Source organism: Oryx dammah, unplaced genomic scaffold (genome assembly GCF_014754425.2).
Source record: "Oryx dammah isolate SB20612 unplaced genomic scaffold, SCBI_Odam_1.1 HiC_scaffold_18, whole genome shotgun sequence".
NCBI classification, from domain to species: domain Eukaryota; kingdom Metazoa; phylum Chordata; class Mammalia; order Artiodactyla; family Bovidae; genus Oryx; species Oryx dammah.
Genome location: NW_024070202.1, coordinates 13,990,190 through 14,009,522, shown reverse-complemented (window position 1 = coordinate 14,009,522; position 19,333 = coordinate 13,990,190). Strand labels below are relative to the sequence as shown.

General features: G+C 45.0%; 1 protein-coding gene across 3 annotated transcripts in view; it reads left to right on the top strand.

Moving 5' to 3' along the window:
• The window catches only part of SLC25A13 (solute carrier family 25 member 13), a 232,817-nt gene that overhangs the window by 153,660 nt on the left and 59,824 nt on the right, over positions 1-19,333 (top strand). For all 3 annotated transcript variants that reach the window (XM_040260484.1, XM_040260483.1, XM_040260485.1), the window contains exons 12-13: positions 14,216-14,268; positions 15,598-15,678. In XM_040260484.1, the coding sequence (XP_040116418.1) occupies positions 14,216-14,268; positions 15,598-15,678 (134 nt within the window). The remainder of the gene's footprint in view (positions 1-14,215; positions 14,269-15,597; positions 15,679-19,333) is intronic.

Below are 19,333 nucleotides of genomic sequence, written 5' to 3'. Positions count from 1 at the left end.
TCCTTCTTTCACTGTCTTTTTTTTTTTTTTAATTAAAAAATTTTCATTATAGAGTGTAGGCTCTCTAGTTGTAGCATTCAGGCTTAGTTGCCCTGAAGCATGTGGGATCTTAGTTCCCTGACCAGGGATCGAACCTGCATCCCCTCCATTGGAAGGTGGGCTCTTAACCAGTGGGCTTGCGGCGTGTGTGTGTTCAGTCACTCCAGTCGTGTGTCCGACTCTTTGTGACCACGTGGACTGTAGCCTACCAGGCTCACCTGTCCATGGGGTTCTCCAAACAAGAACACTGGAATGGGCTGTCATGCCCTTCTCCACTGGAGCTTCCCAACTCAGGGATCGAACCTGCATCTTTTTCTTCTCCTGCTTCAGCAGGCAGGTTCTTTACCACTAGCGCCACCTGGGAAGTGCCATCTCCCCACCTCAAATATTTATTTATTCACTTGGCTGCGCCTGGTCTTAGTTGTGGCATATGGGATCCAACCAGGACCCCCTGCACTGGGACCCCGGAGTCTTAGTCCCCGGACTATCATTCACTGTCTTTTCCTGAGTTAAAGCTGCCCCTTTCCCTTCCTCAGACTCTGTACCCAGGGGAGTTGATTCACCTGCCACTGTAGCCAGGGACTCCTCTATCCAGCTGTTCCTTTCATCATCTAAGGCTCATTTAAGCAACAAGAAAAGTAGCAAGAAGTATGTGATCAAAAGGATCATCACAAAGGATCCCACAGACACTGACTGCCGGACCAGTGGCCTAAAAGCCAGGACTTAACGTCCCAACCCCTCCCTCTGTGATTGCTTTGCATAAAGAGAAAAGAAGTAAAGGTATTTGCCTCAGCTAAAATCCAGTGTTGTGAGATAGTTCCAGCTGAGCCACGTTGCTATTTGGCAGATACAAGGTGGTGGGCAGGGGGTCCCTCCCTTACCCAACCAGTACTTGCTCTTGAAGAAGAAAATGGTATTTAATACTTTCAGAGACAGACCCGGAAACTGGCAGCCATGTAAGCCTGTGCCGCTAGGCCTCTTCTGCCATCTGCTGACTTCAGTCTTCTTCTTAAGCACCCAAGTTAAAAAAAAAATCAACAACAAAGACCCCTCTTAAAATCTTGCACCTTAGAAATGAGGGGGTTTCAAACTCCAGAGAAGCTCCATTTTGCAGGTTCTTTGGTGCAGGTAGATAACCTCCATCAAAGGCCTTTTGATCTTTCTCTGCTCTCTTTCCCTCACCCCCTGCCTCTTCTCACAATTGGGAAGGTCTTTGACCCCAGGTGATTGATGATGACCCCTACAGGGTCACTGCCTTCCATCTGAAATACTTCTCCCTCCTAGTGACAACGAGCCTTGCAAATGAAAAGTCCCACCAAGTAGTACAAGGTTAATGTTGCAGTTCCTGCTCTGCACTGAGTGATTCAAGCAAAGGCGACCACCTTACGTGTTCACGTGGGTTGTTTTCTGCGGGGACAGTTTTGAACCTCAAGCTGGACCACACTGGTCTGTAGGCTTCCCTTGGTATTGGGCTAAAGATCAAGGGTGCCTTCGAATTGTAAGAAAATAATTTCTGTCCTGAGAATGCCCCTAATGTGTTGACCTGGTTCGTTTGAATTTTGAGTCCCTTCTCTTTCCTCTTTGACCACACCTGGTGGCTCCTGATTCTTGGGAGCACCTGGAATTCCTTCCTTGACCTGTCCTTTTGACCCCATGGACAAAACAGCTTGAAGTGTACCTGAGTTCTGAGCTGCTCTGGGCCATCCCATAAACCTCATGCTGTTTCAGTTACATCGGAGAGACTGGAGGAACTGGTTTTAACTCCTCAGGGAAGGGGGCTGTGTCCGCCTACTAGACAGACATGGAGACTCCCTTTGAACACCAAAGAGGCAACTCCTCATCGTTTTTCTGGTTAGAAAGAGCCATTTATCTAACCTGTGTGGGGTGTCTGATCCCTAAGGGGTTCTCTTGTCAGAAGTGATGAGTAGAGTGTGAATATAAGATGAGGAGTGCCGGGAGTCACCTACTTCATTTCTCCCTGACTTCTTATCTCTTCTAGTTGATAATTTTAGAACAAAAGATGTACTGTAAAACTTTTTTAGTTTCTGTTTTGTAATTTGGATCTTGAGAGCAAAGAGGTGATTGACAGCGTTTTTGAAAAAGTGTTTATAATCTTCATAAATGAATTATTCCTATTCTTGATTGGCTGGGGACTAATTCCCTTTTGTGCCTTGCACATAATCATTGATTAATAATTATATGTAACTGCATATTTGTAAATGCTTATCACTGAATAAGAGAAGGATCAGATGAAAATGGGAAACTTGTCATTACCAGCAGAAAAAATGATAATAGAAACAGAAAAACCCCAATTATTTCTGAGAATCCATATTCTAACTTTTGTATACAAAATCAAGCTATAATCACCCACATGTGATTCTTTGACTATAAATTTCTTATTCAATGTAATTTTATTGTTTAAAAATTTAATATTCCAGGGGAAAATAGTTAAATTTTAATTTTGAGAATTTAGAAATGCTGCTTTGCACACTCTACCTAGTAGCAATACTTGAAAAGATGGCAGAGTACATCTCTAATTTATAAACATGTTTCAAAATACTGAGCCTGTTTTTTTCTATTGTGGAATTTTGCTTAACATGTAATTTTTCTGCATCAGGACATACATAATTGCTAATATTTCCTGAGGAGGATAATTTGGGGATATTGCATAAGTAAGTTCTCTCCCCTGTTTTAAAATTATCTTTGTGTATATTTGGAGAAAAAGTATATAGCATCTCTCTTTCCTTCTTACAGTGAGAACACAGGATTCTAAAGGGAGCTGTTTTGTATTTAGAAGTAGTTCTTGTGGAACTCCACGAGTGATTGTTATTGCTAAAGAACGCTTTCAGCACGAGTTGTTTTCCCTTGTCCTTTTCTCTGGCAGTTGCCAGCATCGCTCGTGGTCCTGGAAGTTATCTGATCATAATCAGGGAGGCTACCGATAAAGTAGCTCTGGGGACTGTTGGTGTTGTCTTCCATGGATGCTGACTCCAGGGGCTTCTAGTGTTGTGAGTTGGTGAGGTCCTCTCCCCATATTTCTGTGCACTTCCCAGCTTCTTTGTCCATCAGAGCCTCTTAACTTTGGGGGTAAGTTTGGTGGTTAGAAAAGATCCCCTTAGAAATCCTATGAGACTGACCCTGCAACCATTCTCTGTAATAGACTTACTTTTCTTTACAGGAAAATTAATTGATTTTTCTAGGCCTGTAGTTTTTGAAATTCAGGCCCCCTAGGCTAAGTATATCTGTATCACAGGAAATAACACCCAAGATAATCCAAATCTCCCTGAAGTCACTTGTTAAAAGTCTTCCTCTGTTTCCTCCCCAGTCTCCAGATTGATTTAATGCACTGAGGTGTTTAAAATCCTTAATGAATTACCTGACAGCTCATTTGATTTGAATGAACCGCATGACCAGATGAATCAGTTATTGGCCGGCTGTAGACTTGGCTTATTAAAGAGAAACGACTGATTGGGTGATCATCCATAATTAAATGCTCTTAACGTTTCAGTTCAGTTGCTCAGTCGTGTCCGACTCTTTGCAACCCCATGAATCGCAGCGGATAACTAATTTCTGCCTTAAAATTTTTGTCACACTCTCCTCCCTCAGATGCTTCAAGTAATGAGATGAGTACCCTTAGAAACTGGAAACTGTTTGGGGGAGGGAAGACCATGGGGAAAAGGATGGATTCAGGAAAAATACTTCTTAAAGGAAGGTTTTAGTTTTTTACTTCTGCTTTTGCCCCGGGGAAAAGAGGAAAATCTGCTAGAAAAGGAAGTTAGATAATTTTATGATTTAAACTTAATTTGGAGTACTACTTAGTCTTTGAGGCAATTAGCAAGAAAAAAAAAAAAAAAAGAGGATGTTTTTTAATCAGCCCATGGACCAGGCTTGCAGAGTTTTAAATGTATCTATTTCAGGTTGTCTGTGTGCTGCAAAAACAGTCATCTTCCATCCTGGAATGTTCTCAAGGTGACATCTAGAGGATGATGTGGTGATATCTCAGGAAGTTTCTGATATGTTTGCATTCTAGAAGGAGGTGTGGTTGGACAGCTAGTTTAAGCTAGGTCTCCTGGATGTGGCTCGTGGTTCTATAGAGGGGAGGCTCCGAATTATGTGGACCCACAGTGAGATCCCGTCTTTAATCCTTGTGGATAAAAATAAGTCCAAAAATCCTATCACCGAAATAAAGCAATTGGAGGGCCTACAAGAAGGCAGGCGTCTTGGCACAAACCACAGTGAATCTGTGCACTGTGCTGACTCATAGTGTCCACCAGCACTTCTCACGAGTGCAGAATGGTTTGTTTTGCTCCTCATTTTCTTGGCCAGCTTCTGCACGTTTTCGTTTAGGGAAATAAGTTGTGACTAGATCAAAAAGCAGATATTTGGTTGTAGGAAATCAAACAGAAATGAACAGAAAGCTTGGACAGTTCCTGAGCTGGTAATCAAATCTCTAGAAGTCTACCGTGAGCACAGAGCTTTCAAAGGGGAGACAGGTGATGGCGACTCACCACTGGGGTGGAAGGGAGTGGATCGTCAGAGGCTGGAGAGGGCCTGATGGAGAACAGTGAGGAGCTTAGAAAATTGGGAAAGAGGAAACTAGGCAGAGCCTGGAGAAGAGAAGATTAATTAGCAAACAAATTAGTTCCAGGCCTCAAGGATGATCATTTACAGCTAGCTACTGCCCTTGCTAGGGCTTCCCTGCTGGCTCAGATGGTAAAGAATCTGCCTGCAATGCAGGAAACCCAGGTTCAATCCTTGGGTTGGAAAGATCTCCTGGAGAAGGCAATGGCAACCCACTCCAGTATTCTTGCCTAAAGAATTCCGTCGTCACAGGAACCTGGCAGGCTACAGTCCATGGGGTCATTAAGAGTCGGACACGACTGAGCAACTAACATTTTCACTTTTCATTGCCATTGCTGAGGCTGAAACAAGGGCAATAGACAAAATCCCAGCACCCAGGAAGTCTAGATAGAAGAAAAGATAACCAGGACCCCGAAAGCTGCTATATACCAGAGTGAAAAACTCAAGGAGGAACGGTACAATTCTTCTTCCCAGTGATCTCCTAGGAAGTTCCTAGGGAGGACTCACAGGAACCATGCTTTTTCTAGACCATGACAATATCACCCCTCTGTGCTTTAACACTCATTCTCCCAAAGCCATCCCAAGCCATAGCGAAAATAGCAGATGGTTCTCGACATTTTGAACAAAAGCATCTAACCCAGATAAGCAAGCATTTAAATCTTAATATCTGCCATGCCCCCTGCTCCACCATACACTTACCTTGGGGTGACACCCCGAGAGCCAGTGGAAAACTGAATTGCAACAAGGGCCATGAAAGGGGATAGTGTAGTTGGTGGGGGTGTGGGGGGTGCCTCATGCCTGGGGGCTGTGTGAATCAAAACCAGACAGACACAGGGGAAGGGAGGAGGGAGGAAAGCTTGAACAAGTGAAGAGAGAAGGCCATGGAAATAGGAGCAGGAATAAAAGCCATGAGGCAGGGTGCGCGGGGCGCTGATAGCTCCAGAATAAAGGTTAATCTGATGTTGAAAGCAAGGCAGGCTCTCTGGGAAGATGGCAGCAAGTAGAGGGACCTCCGTGCAGAGGTCAGGAGGCTAAGAATTTAACCTCGGAGCGGTCGCCTCAGGGTTGAAATTAGATAACAGAAGGGCACTGGATATGGCTCCGGCCACAGCAATAGGAGTATTTTCTGCATTAACATCGTCTACCAGCCCTGCAGCCTGGCTCTGCCCTGCCTGCCTTCCACCCCACCTTACGTGCTCTAAGCTACCTTTCTCCAGGTTGGGCTGGTCACTTTGGAACTTGTTTTTTGTCCAAGCTGATACAAAAGTGATGTGATGAGATTTCTCCCTTATCATGGCCCTGCATCATCTGTGCTCCGTGTCTTGTCCAGAGTTATCTGTTGGGACACCTGCCGTGTGATGCTTATAGTGGTTGGACTGTCAGTCCAGCCCCTGACCCACTGCTTTCTCTGAGCCTCGTTCCCCAGCTGCGCCCTGATTCCCACTTGTTCACCAGGTCGTAACCTGCACTTAGCCTCTGCCGGCCAGTGTCTTCTCCCTTCTGTGCGGTGGGAAAGGGCCCAGCCATGCAGCCTGCCAGCCCAGTGCGAGCTGGCGCTCAGAGAAAATTGCAGAACATTCTGAGCTGGAAGAAATGCCTTTGTAGACCAGAGAAGGAAGTTGGAGCAGTAAGTCCACTAGGGTGAACAGGGGGGAAATGAGCGTTGAGGGGCAGAGAGCCTTGTTTTGAGAGGCGGAGTGGGGCCAGATTCAACTCAGCCACTGCACAGGCACCACGTTGTGAGGGACTGGGGAGACACTGCTCAGCCTTTTAGAGCCAGTTTCCCTGAAGGAGGGGGTGGATGGTGACGATGAAGAGCATAAAGAACAACAACCGAAACACACACCTAGAGTGCTTGCTGTGTGCTGATATGCTTCCGAGGGTTTTGTGTGTATTGTTGCATCTTCAGGACTGCCCCGTGTGCGTGGTACTGTGCTTATCCCCATTCTACAGATGTGGAAACTGAGGTTCAGGGAGGTGGGGGTAACTTAATCACAACTGCACAGCTACTACATAACAAGAGTCAGAATTCAAACCCAACAGCCTGGCTTCAGACTCCATGCTGTTAATCACCTGGCTCTTCTGCCCCTCAGGAGAAATTACATGGTAAAAAGTTGCTTATCATCGGAGGTTGAGAACTGTTTAAGTTTTGAGCTAAGGCATTTTATTTTAGCTAAAAATATAGCTGAAGATGTGGTGTTATGTCTGTACTGCTTCCTCACCTTTGCTAAAGTACGTGGTGCTGCTGGACGCTGTCAGTGCTTCTAAGCTTGGGGCATAGCCATGGGGAAGAGCATTATACTCCTGTCATACTCCCCTAATTCCTGTACTCCCATACTTTCCTCATTCTTGACTGTGAGCACTATTCGGGATGGATTGCCTCTTAGAGGCAAGAGGAGAATCAAGAATATGCCATGAACAGTTAGGTGGAGAGAAGCGTGACCTTTTCAGAATACACAGTCTAGGCTGTGAACAGTGTCTCTTTATATACAGTTACTCATATCATTATCATTATAAACCAGTGAGTCGTAATTAGCCTCCTTGGTTTACCAATGAGGAACTTAAGAGTTCAAAGGATAACATCCCCAAGATCACTGAGCGTGAGAGCAGGGCAGACCTAGGATTCCTTGGTCCTGGTTTGTCAGCCTCCAAGGCCCCAGTGCTCCAAGCCATTCATTTTGTTGCCAAGCCATTGGGAACAGATAGCTTTAATCATGCCACTGTTAGTAATGAGTTTCTCTCATAGTCCCTTCTCACCCTGAGATTCTGGAATTATATATTTCTAAAAAGCTTTAAAGTGAAAACTGCAGCTCAGTAGCCCTCTGGTTCAGCATACTGTTCTCAGAAACTTCCTTTTGGGGGTTCTGTGTAAAGCCTGCAGTTGAGGTTCATGGTGTGGGCTTAGCTTCCACATCTTTTGCTCAGTCCTTTCTCATCAAGTTGCATAAAGGACGGGGATCCGAGGGGATAGTGTGATTTATATCTCAACCCCATGAAATCTGAAGACAAAATACTGTATTAATACTGTACCCTGTAAATCTTTTCTCGCATTAGCGGCCTTCTGGTAAAGTTTGCCAAGGAAGATTGCCACATGTGCTGATGGAGCTGAACTGAAATGAGAAGATTAGAAAACTAACCACACTAATAAATTTCATTTGAGGCAGTTGGAAAACAGACTGCTGTTTTGACAAGTCAGAAGCAACACACACATGCATTCTCTGTTTCTAATGGTTAAAATGAATTTCCAGAATCCAACAGAAACATCTCGTATTAGAAGCCTAATTTTTCTGCTGAGTTATCCAGCTGTCAGACACACATGTGCTTTAAACTTCAGTGTGACCGTGTTGAGCTGCCTTCACCAGCCTGGCTGTTTTAGGCATTACCCAGCCACATCACTCTTCCTCTTTCTGAGGTCAGGGAATCAGGAGGTTGTTGAAATCCCCAGCTCTCTGGCTTCCCTTGTCCTGCAGGTCAGGATCCCTCCCGGAGGGCATTTGGCCATGACTGATAGCGTCAAGGCTCACATCTCTGCTGGCTCTCAGATTGCCATCCACAGCCACCCTTGATTCCCAAGGTCACCGCCACAAGAACGATACTGATCCAGTGCCTCCCCGAGTGCCAGCATCTGGCCTAGGTCTTAGGAATGGATTTGTACTTTGGTTTTATTCTTCCTGGATTAAGTTACTCATTTTATACATGAAACTCAGGGCCTAATATTAAATTACCTTAACCTCCCAATTATTCTTCCTGCCTTGGGTCTCTGCCCTTACCATCTGTCCTTTACCTGCCTCCAGAACTCTTTTTCTTTTTGAAGATTCCTCTTTAAAAGCCACCCAGACTTTTTCCCAAGCCCCTTCTCGTGGCCCTTGGAGAAACAGCACAGCGTACTTGTTCAGGAACACCCCTGAGAGCCAGACTGCCTGGGTTGAACGCCACTGCCCCACGTACCAGCTGAGTGACCCTGGGCCGGCTTCTGGAAGTCTGCCTCAGTTCCTCATCTGTTGATGGGATAAAAATGACATGCGCTGAGTTTTCGTACTGAGTGGTGTGGGTTTCATATTGGGGCTTTCCTTGTGGCTCAGATAGTAAGGAGTCTGGAGATAAGGACAGTAAGGAGACCTGGGTTCAGTGCCTGAGTGGGGAAGATCCCCTGGAAAAGGGCATGCAACCCATTCCAGTATTCCTGCCTGGAGAATCCCATGGACAGAGGAGTCTAGTGGGTTACAGTCTATGGGTTCACAAAGAGTTGGACACGACTGAGCGACTAACACTTTCCGTGGTGTGGGTTTCATATTGGGGCTTTCCTGGTGGTTCAGATAGTAAGGAATCTGCCTGCGATGCCGTAGACCTGAGTTGAATCCCTGGGTCAGGAAGATCCCCTGGAGATGGGAATGGCAGCCCACTCCAGTATTCCTGCCTGGAGAATTCCATGGACAGAGGATCCTGGCGAGCTACAGTCCATGGGGTCACAAAGAGTGGGACACGACTGAGTGACTGACACTTTCACTTTCTGTGGCGTGGGTTTCATATGTTGATTCCCATACAGCACACAGTAGTGTGTGGCGTGTAATAAGTGCCCCCGACACCGTCATTATCTCCACTGTTGTTGATTCGTTGAATTACCTCTACTACCATTGTGTGTTTACGAGGTCTGTGACCTCGCCCCGGCCCTGCCCACGCCGTGAACTTGAGATTTGGGTGCCTTTTCACAGTCTGTTCTCTCTGCCTAGGCCGCCTGGCTCTCCATCCTACTCGTGTCTCTCTCCTCCAGTGAACCTCTGCTTGTCCTTAAAGCATCACGCCCAGTGCCGCCTCCTCTCTGAGGCCCTGCTCTGCCCTGCAGGCAGAATAGCTGGTTCTCTCCACTGTGTCCCCAGGGTGCTTTGGTGCCCCAGGGCTGTGACACCCGACACTCTGTTTTTAGGGGCCGTGTCCCCTCTTTGGCACACACAGACACCTGGGTCTCCCTCTTTCTCTAAACTGACGCTGGCTCCAGGCGACGCCGCAGATCTTACTATTTCAACCTAGTTTCTTCCAGTGCCAGGCACAGAGAGCATTTGGTAAATGTTTGCTGAACAAATAAATATTTGCCGCCCTATATTTAGTCTTAAATGCAGGGTTTTCTTTATTGTTTTGTTTTGGTCTCTGCTGTTCACAGGGTATTACTAAATTTATAGTGAGAAAGACAAATCTCGGTCGCTTAAAAGGCTGGCTGGAGTGATTGTATCTAACGGTGTAGTCATTTGGCTGTGTGGGCTGTTTTTCATTAGTCATTTAAAAAGACTGTCACAGAGTAGTACTAGAGACAAGAGACCATCGCGCAAATCACAGTGCTATCAACCCATCCATGGTTTTGGTCTACAATTTAATGATGAGAAGAATACATCCAGCAAGTAAATATTTAACTAAACATTTCCGTACTTGACCTCAATGTAGAGAGTAGAATGGAAATTGTGAATGTTACGGTGTAGTTTAAATAGCTTATGCCTGAATTTTACTGGTAGAAATGAATGTTGTGTTTTCATAAAGTAATAATAGTGCTTTTTCCCCTCATAGATATTATCTCATGGTGTAAGTAAAGGACTAATAAGTGAGTATAGCTCAGGAGGAGGAAATTCTTACTTTGAATAAGAGTGCTTGCTTTGCCCAGATGGTTCCATATTCACATTTTCTGTGCTGTTTCGGTTCATTTAGATTAAAAAGAGCGTGGCCATACTCAAGCTAGCAAGAGCATAGGGGAACGTTCCATAGGAGTTCATGAGGGAGAAGGGAAACCAAGCACTCACAGGGATCCCAGGGCAGGAGTTTCACTGGAATCTGGCCCCAGTGGGACCAGAAGCTGAGGCTGACTCTCCCATCCGGGCACCCTTCACAGCCTATGTGTTCTCTCTGGCATCCGTATTCTGTTTGTGGCACATTTCTCCTCCCTGCTAGGCCACTTCTTTTCCTATCATAGTCTCTGCTTCTTTCTGGCACTCACACGTACGTGCCTTCAACTGGCCACTTTTCCCATGCCACGTGGCACCTTCTCAGCTTGTGCCTCTGTGTTAGCTGGCTCCTCACCACTTAGGGATTAAAAAGCCCCTTGATGAGGGTGAAAGAGGAGAGTGAAAAGGCTGACTTAAAACTCAGCATTCAAAAAATGAGGATCATGGCATCTGGTCCTGTAACTTCATGGCAAATAAGAGGGGAAAAAGTGGAAACAGTGACAGATTTTATTTTCTTGACCTCCAAAGTCACTGTGGATGGTGACTGCAGCCATGAAATTAAAAGATGCATGCTCCTTGGAAGCAAAGCTATGACAAACCTAGACAGAGTATTAAAAAGCAGAGACATTGCTTTGTCAACAAAGGTCCATATAGTCAGAGCAGTGCTTTCTCCAGTGGTCGTGTATGGATGTGAGAGTTGGACCATAAAGAAAGCTGAGTGCCAAAGAATTGATGCTATTGAATTGTCGTGCTGGAGAAGATGCTTTTGAGAGTCCCTTGAACTGCAAGGCCATAAAACCAGTCAATCCTATAGAAAATCAATCCTGAATATTCATTATAAGGACTGATGCTGAAACTCCAACACTTTAGCCACCTGATGCAAAGAACCAACTCATTGGAAAAGACCCTGATGCTGGGAAAGATTGAGGGCAAGAGGAGAAGGGGGCAACAGAGGGTGAGATGGTTGGATGGCATCCTCGACTCAGATGGACCTGAGTTTGAGCAAATTCCAGGAAATAGTGAAAGACAGGGAAGGCTGGCACATTGCAGTCCATGGGGTCATAGAGTTGGACATAACTTAGCAACTCAACAACACTGCCACCTATGATGACACTGTCATGCTCCTGGGAGAAGGATTCTGCACTCCGTGACTCTGCTTGTGGTGAGGTCCAGGCTGCTGAGCTCATCGGTTATTCGCCTTTGGGTTCCTTGTCCAATCAGCTGTAGCCCTGGAGGCTCAAACATGGCTGGCGAGAGAAGATGTTGCAAACCCAAATAATTATAGGATCCAGGCAGGTTAGTTATGTAAGTGAACAAATGAGGCTGGATATGGAAGGGCAGATACATGTTTGCATATTAGGCATGCTGCTGCTGCTAAGTCGCTTCAGTGGTGTCCGACTCCGTGCGACCCCATAGACAGCAGCCCATCAGGCTCTGCCGTCCCTGGGATTCTCCAGGCAAGAACACTGGAGCGGGTTGCCATTTCCCTCTCCACATATTAGGCATAGGACAGAGTTAGTTCAGTCGCTCAGTCATGTCTGACTCTTTGTGACCCCATGGACTACAGCACACCAGGCTTCCCTGTCCATCACCAACTCCTGGAGCTTGCTCAGACTCATGTCTGTTGAGTCTGTGATGCCATCCAGCAGAGTTGGGTGTTGTCAAAAGGCATAGACTCTTGAGGGAGAGGGCTTAGACTTGAATCCCAATCTCACTGTCATCTGCACAACTTAGAATAAATGACTCAATCTCTGTATGCCTCAGTTTCCTCTCTGTAGGGAGTAAGGATTAAATGAGTAAGTAAAGTGCTTAAAATGGCCCCTGACATAGAGTAAACAGTATGTTAGCTGTGTTTTTAGAGAACATTTTGATTGGCATCAGCATCCTTGTCATTTATTTTTACAATGAAATGAACTTTCTTCAGTTTTCCTAAAACATGAAGCTGTCTTGGTTTCATTAGTTCTTTAGTTTCTCCCCTTTTTGCAGAGCCTCAAGCACAGAGAGATGTCTCCTCTAGTGTGAGGATATCAACAGAGCATGAAAAATGATGAGCAATACTTGCCCTTATTGCCATGCTGGCATTAGGGCGTGATAGGGACCTTGCTGAATTGATGCTTGGGTCCTGTCTAAAGGGTGGAGCCTCCCCCAAAGGGAGATAGATTGCTATAATGTCAGAAGGAAGCCCAGAGTTGCCAGGTCATTACCCAGTCCGTCCATCAGTCCAGTCGTCCATCTGGACATCTACCTATTTATCTTTAAAATAAGCTCAATTAGGTTTCAAGCCTGTGCTACTCAGCAAAACACATCTGTAGACTGGATGCACACAGCCCTGGCGCTAGAGACTTGGCTGTAGATTGTTCCTTTAAGAAGATGGTATGGCCAGAGCTGGTCTCTCCAAAGAGGCTGGAAGCAGAGCTTTTTATATAGCAAATTAGGAAAGCGAGCTTACTGGTGAAGGATGACACCATGAAGCCCCTCCCAAGGACAGCAGCATGGCCTGGGAACAATATATTCTCACCCTTGGGTCTCCAAGGAAAAGCATCTGTCTTTGATTTTATTTTCTTAGAACAGATGAAAAGATCACTTAGTTTTAGCTCAGATAGGTAGGTCCACTACTGTCATAACCACCTTTCCCAGAAGTGGCCCTTTCCTGTCAAAGACCACACCTCCTCCTCGTGTTTTGATTCTTATCATTGTTTAGTCACGTGGTTGTGTCTGACTCTGAGACCCCATGGCCTGAAGCACTCCAGTCTCCCCTGTCCATGAGGTTTCCCGGGCAGGAGTACTGGAGCGAGTTGCCAGTCCCTTGCCCAGGGGGATTGTCCTGACCCAGAGACTGAACCTTCATCTCCTGTGCTGGCAGGCATGCTTCTTTACCACTGAACCACCTGGGAAGCCCTGTGCGCTGATTGATTCCCACTCCCGCTGACGTGCTCAGCCCTGAGCTCCCCACTCTCCACCCCGCATCCTGTTACTCTCTACAGCCATCTTTATTTCCACCGGCTAGTTTTTTAGTACTGAAAAAACCAAGCACTAGCAGTCAGACGGTTGTCTCTCCCAGTCCCCTCTCTCCGCATGCACACTCTCACACCCGCACGCATCAGTGCACATCAATATGCCTTGTCTCCGCAGGAGCAAGAGCAGTCATTCGACAGTATGCGGTAGTGCATCACTCTCCTCCAGAAAACCTTCTCTCCTAACTTACAGTTTATCAAGCCCGGGTCCTGGTTTGGGTGTGGCTCCTACCCCTGGCCCCAGCTGTGTCTCCCTGTGCCTGCCTCATCCGAGAGGGCACGCTGATGTGCCCCTTCATGTTTGAGCACAACAGACTTGTTCCCGCTCTGCTGACTTTGCCCTGTGTGCTCCCCTCCCTGAAATGCCTGCTTCCCAGTAACTGTCACTTTTGCAGGAGGGCCTCTCCCCTCCTTCATCTGACCCTCGTCAGAGCAGGAACCTTGTCTGTCTGGTGCTCGTCACCAAGTCCTAGTTGCTAAGGGTATAAATGGCTGAACTGTGGGCAGTGAGGGAGCAGGATGGGGAGATGAGAAAAGTATTTTTAAAAAAGAAGACATTCACTAAAGTCCACTTGTTTAAGAGGTGGGAGGGAAAAGAGCAAATTTGTGAATAATGAGATTTCCTGATTCACGAACACTGTTGACTTACCCAACGTGCAAACGATCTAAAATGTGAGAGGGAATTTGTTCGGTCCTGGCTCTCAGACATTAGTACCTAAACAGTCCATTTCAAGTATTCTCATCAAAGGTAAGAACAGAAAATTGCAGCCCAGATTGCCCCGGTTTTTACACGGTGATCCCTTCTTTAGAGCTGTTGATATGTTCAGTCAATGTTAATTTATTTAATATGCTTCTACTTTCGTTGTTTTTCAGGTCTGTTGCCACAGTTATTGGGAGTCGCCCCAGAGAAGGCCATAAAACTTACAGTAAGTCTTTTGATTTGATGCTTCTGATGAAGGTAGTTTGCACATATTCAGGAATCTAGCAGAGATTCTTACGTGAAATAGCAGGTCTGTGTTTCCTCGGAGGCGCTAACTGATTTGAATGCAGGGCACTCACCACGCACAGCTTTTTATTATTCCCCGAGGTAACACTGAACATCCGAAAATGTGATAATGTATTTGAACAAGATTTTTGGTGGTTGTCACCATTATCATCATCATAGCAGGGGCAGCAGCAGCAGCGAAGTTCCCTTCAGTGCTGACTGTACTAGGTGCTTTCACGGTTTACCTGTGGTTGCTTTCATCTCGAGCACACTGCGTACAGTTTACAGATACGGAGAGTGAGGCCCACGGGGGTGAAGTATTTGCTTGCGCTTGCACACTTCATCTGTGGGAAAGCTAGAATCCAAAAGCAGTTTTTTTCTGACTCCAGAACATATCACTCAAGTACACAAGTAATTTGTGTTCGAGGTGTATTGTGTAACATTTGCCAGAGCAATAGTTTGAGCAGTCTGATTTCTGGTTGAAGTTGGTGCTCCATCAGATTGATTCTCCAGTGCCTGACTCCTATCTGACAGGTGGTAAGTAGTTAGTACGGATTTCTGGAATGGGTCAGTGATCACATTTTCATCACTAAGGTCATAAAGCCCCAGAGAGTTAAACCTTCCCTCTGTATTGGGCTGGGTAGTGTTGGTGCTGAAATGGTCCTTTTATCATCTTCTGATGTGACTGGTGGGACAGCTAATCTTCTGATTGATCCTTAAAATTGCTTGTAGTGTACACCATTTTGAGAATATTGTTCTTAATTAATTAATGCTTTTGATGTTCTTTGAGAATCCTTGAGAAATTTCTGAGATGCTGAGTTTCCACCACGCTGAAAGATCTGATCGGCTAAATGTGTTTCAGTGATGAAGCTGTTGAGATTAAATCCTGTTAGAAGACTTGAAAGTGATTTTTAATCAAATCTTCTAAAAGTTTTTAAGTTATAAAATGTATGTTTTAATTGTGTCTCTGTTGTTAATATGTCTCTCTTTCTATGCTATGGTAATTGCAGACATATATGAATTAGGCTTGTTAAACCACCTCTCTTAATTTATTTTCTCCCCCAAACATCAGGAATGCATGTCTATATATTCTAGCTTTCAAAAACGACATATATGAGATCAAGAGCAAAGTCTTAAGATCGTTCTTTTATTTAGTTTATGATGACTCCAAAACACTGAAAGAAAAATAACATTTATGTACAGTTGTATATGTGTGTTTGATGACTGTCTCTATATTTTTTATCAGCTTTTCTAATTATTTTTCTTCAAGGTGAATGATTTTGTGAGGGATAAATTTATGCGCAAAGATGGCTCAGTCCCACTGGCAGCAGAAATTCTTGCCGGAGGATGTGTAAGTACCTTTTGCGGATCTCAACACTGAAAAGACTTGTATCATGTTCGTAGCCCTACCATGCTACCCAAGTGTGGACTAAGGCTTCTGTTCCCCACAGATCCTGCTCCAGGGCACTGTCTCCTAGGGCACCCTGGCGTTTCCTAGACAGGCAGCCGTTCCTGAGGTGGAAGGGGTAAACGTCTCTGGTCTTACTGCCTGTTGAGTCATGCCTGTTAAATCCGCCATTGCTTGCAGCTCGTTCTGCAGTAGAAGTCGTCTGTGGCAGAAGTGTTTGGCCTTTGAGCACATCTTTGCTGACCTTTCCTGGAGTTTTATTTTTCGTGCAGTCTTTCCTATGGCACCCTCTGCTGGGTCAGGCACTGGAATTTGTAGTTTGAAGCCAGCAGCCATAGCCCTCTGCTTTGCTTTACTTCACACACGCCAGCAGTTCAAGGCGCTCCCCGTGCTTCTGGGAGAAGGAGGTGGGGGGTGATGGGCAGAGTGTGCTCTGCATTGTCAGAAACGCTTGGAATGAGTATTTCTTTATGTGGACGAACGACCTGCATCTTGTTCCTGAGCTCGGCAAAACATCGTGTCTTTTTTTAGTTCACGTACGGGTTTGTTCATGTGAATGTAAATACCTTAAGTAAGTTAAACTCTTCTACAAAGACGGGTGCTATTTAAAGATAAGGTTGGTTAAGTAAACGGTCTTTGATCACTGGGGCAATAAATATGGGTATATTTTCCATCTAAACCTGTGTTTCTTGTACAAAAGACGAGATCACTTTTTAATTTTTGTTAAAATTCGCTTGTTCGGTGCAGGAATTAGTGATCATAAAATGATCTTTTCTTGAAAAGTCATTGAGTTTAGAAGTTGGGAAAACACCCGAGAATATTAAACCTTTGTCTGGAGAGGGCTTATTGTCCTAACATTGAATGGGGTTCCCTGAGTGTAGCAGGAGCGACAGAGTCCTCGCCTCTGGTGATTCTTAAGAGGCGGACGGAATTTGGCTCCGGCTTGACTCTTTCTGTTTGATCACTGACCTGTCAGAGACGGCCAGGTAAGAGCCCCTTGTCCTGTAACTTTAGGAGCATTGAGGATGGAAAAGGGAGCCTTTAATGTCCTAAGTGAAAAGGACACACAATAATAATCAAAAAGAATATGAGGAGTTGCAGACATGGCTTTTGCCAGTAAGTATTCCTTTAAAACAACTCTAGCTTCCAGTTGAATAACTAGGTTTTCTAATTTTCAGTAGGCATAACCATGGGCTATATTTAGTGTATCCCCAAGGCTGCTACCAGGGGCCCGAGAGAATGGGCCATTTCAGTAGGTCAGGTAGGTTTGTTATTTTTTTTTAAAGTCAGGTTTTAAACTTGCTGAAAAGACATGATTATATATCTCTGTAAGAATTTAAAGTGGAAAACTAACTATGTGATACTACTCAAGATTTTTGGCAATAATCTTGAGCTTTCTTTTCTTTTTATGAAAGCATTTTGCCCACACACAGGCCTGGGTGCCAAGGAGATTGGTCGTGGCACGTATCGTCTGCCGTAGGTGGTCTTGTTTTTTCGTTTGTGGTCGCCCATTTCAAATACAAAGCACCGATTGGCATCAGACGTGGTGCCTAGTTATTGTAAAGTGGTGCAGCCCCTTTGCAAACCTGATCTAAACACAGGCTTAAAATTGGAGCCACTGGGGCTTTACAGCTACTTAAAATATCTGCGAAATGAGGTTTGCCATCCTTCATCTCAAAGGTTGGGGAGACAGTGGTCCTCCGTGTTTCAAGTCTCCTGTTTTGATTCGTCCTGCCCCTCCTTCCCCCATGCCACTGCCTTAAGAAGTAAGAGTTTATTTTTCAGGTAAGCAATCCTGTAGGTGGCAAACAATCCAGGTTCTTTAGATCTCTGAGTAGTGGGTGGCTGGTTGCATGCAGTGTGTGTTCTGGAAGTGAGCAGCTGCATCTTTCTCTGCAGGCTCTGGTGGCCTTGTCCCCATCCTCAGAGCCTGTCACATGCCCCCCTTAGAGGGTCCTGTGAGAGTGCTTCTGCCTTACTGGCCAGCCTGGACAGCAGAGAGCTTAAAAGATGGTGTCACACGGGCAGTTCCCCTTAGTTCACCCAGGCATCGCCCAGCCACGGGAGCTCACCTTGCTTTATTATTACAGAGGATTAGCATACATGGCTGGCTTTTGCACTTATAACCCCAAATTCTGGTTTCTTTGAAGATGGTTTTTGTGTGTGTGTGCTTGGTTTGTAATCTGTTTTGTACAAAAACAAGGGTAAGATGCAAGGAGGTCCTTGCCTGCTAACCTTAACTGTCTCCTAGCTAAACTAAGGCTTGTTTTATAAGATACATATTAGGAAAACAACAAAAATGATAGTAAATTTGAAGGAAAGGGTTGGAGGAGAAAGAATACAATAGGTCTCATTCGTTAATTTTTAAGATAATTAAATCTGTTTCTTCCATCCTTTCTTTGCTTCCTGGGTCGGGAGCTCAGTCCAGGAAGGAGACCGCTCTGGGGTGGTCACAGTCAGCAGTGGTGGCGGCTCTCAGGATATGGGGCAGAGGACAGAGGACCTGTCGCCACTACCCATCTCCAGTTAGGTTCCCAGTGACTTTAAACCTGACGTGTCATCTCTGAGTATGTTGTTGTGATTGCAGTGTTTCTGCTGCTTTAAGAAAAAATAACATATATGGTGCCATGTGGTCTGTAGGTTATAGTCCTCAATTCAAGTGAGTCTCATGTGCCTGTTCTAGTGGAACAGAGGCTTGAAATCCTGAAGGCACTGGGGTCTTTGGCTTTTGATCTTCTGATCTTAAGGCTGTCTGAAAAGGAGACACAAATGGTTCCATCATGGCATCATTAGATTAGCAGTCTAATCTACTTGGCCTGAAAATCTACATTGAAATGAAAAGAAATGAAATGATATTCACTGGGAAAAAATGTCAAAAAAGGGTACACCTCCATCCTATAAAGCTTGTATTTAGTAAAAATTATCTGCATACCAATAAAATTTAATGGTATTCTGCAGTAATTTTTGGAAAGACAAGCAAATATGCTTCTTGAACAGTAGTCCTTTGATAATGGGCTTCCCCTGGTGCCTCAGTGGTAAGGAATCTGCCTGCCAGTGCAGGAGATACAGGCAACAGCAGTTAAATCCCTGAGTTGGGAAGATCCCCTGAAGGAAGAAATGGCAACATGCTCCAGTATTCTTGCCTGGAGAATCCCATGGACAGAGGAGTCTGGCAGGCTACAGTCCATGGAGTCACGAAGAGTCAAATGCTACTGAGCATAATGGGTCCACAGAATTTTTCTTTCTTTTTAAAAAATTTTTATTTTTATTGAAGTACAGTTGATTAACAGTGTTATGTTTTAGGTGTACAGCAAAGTAATTCAGTTATATATATACATGTATGTAGTCTTTATAAATTCTTTTCCAATTTAGGTTATTACAGACTATTGAGCAAAGCTCCCTGTTCTATACAGTAGGTCCTGTTGGTTATCTATTTTAAAAATAGCAGTGTGTTCATGTTTATCTCAAATTCATTCTCTGTCCCCCCCCCCACAGTTGACTGTAAGTTTGTTCTATAAGTCCATGAGTCTGTTTCTCTTTTCTGTGTGCATGAGCGCTCAATCACTTAGTCGAGTCTGCTCTCCACAACCCCATGGAC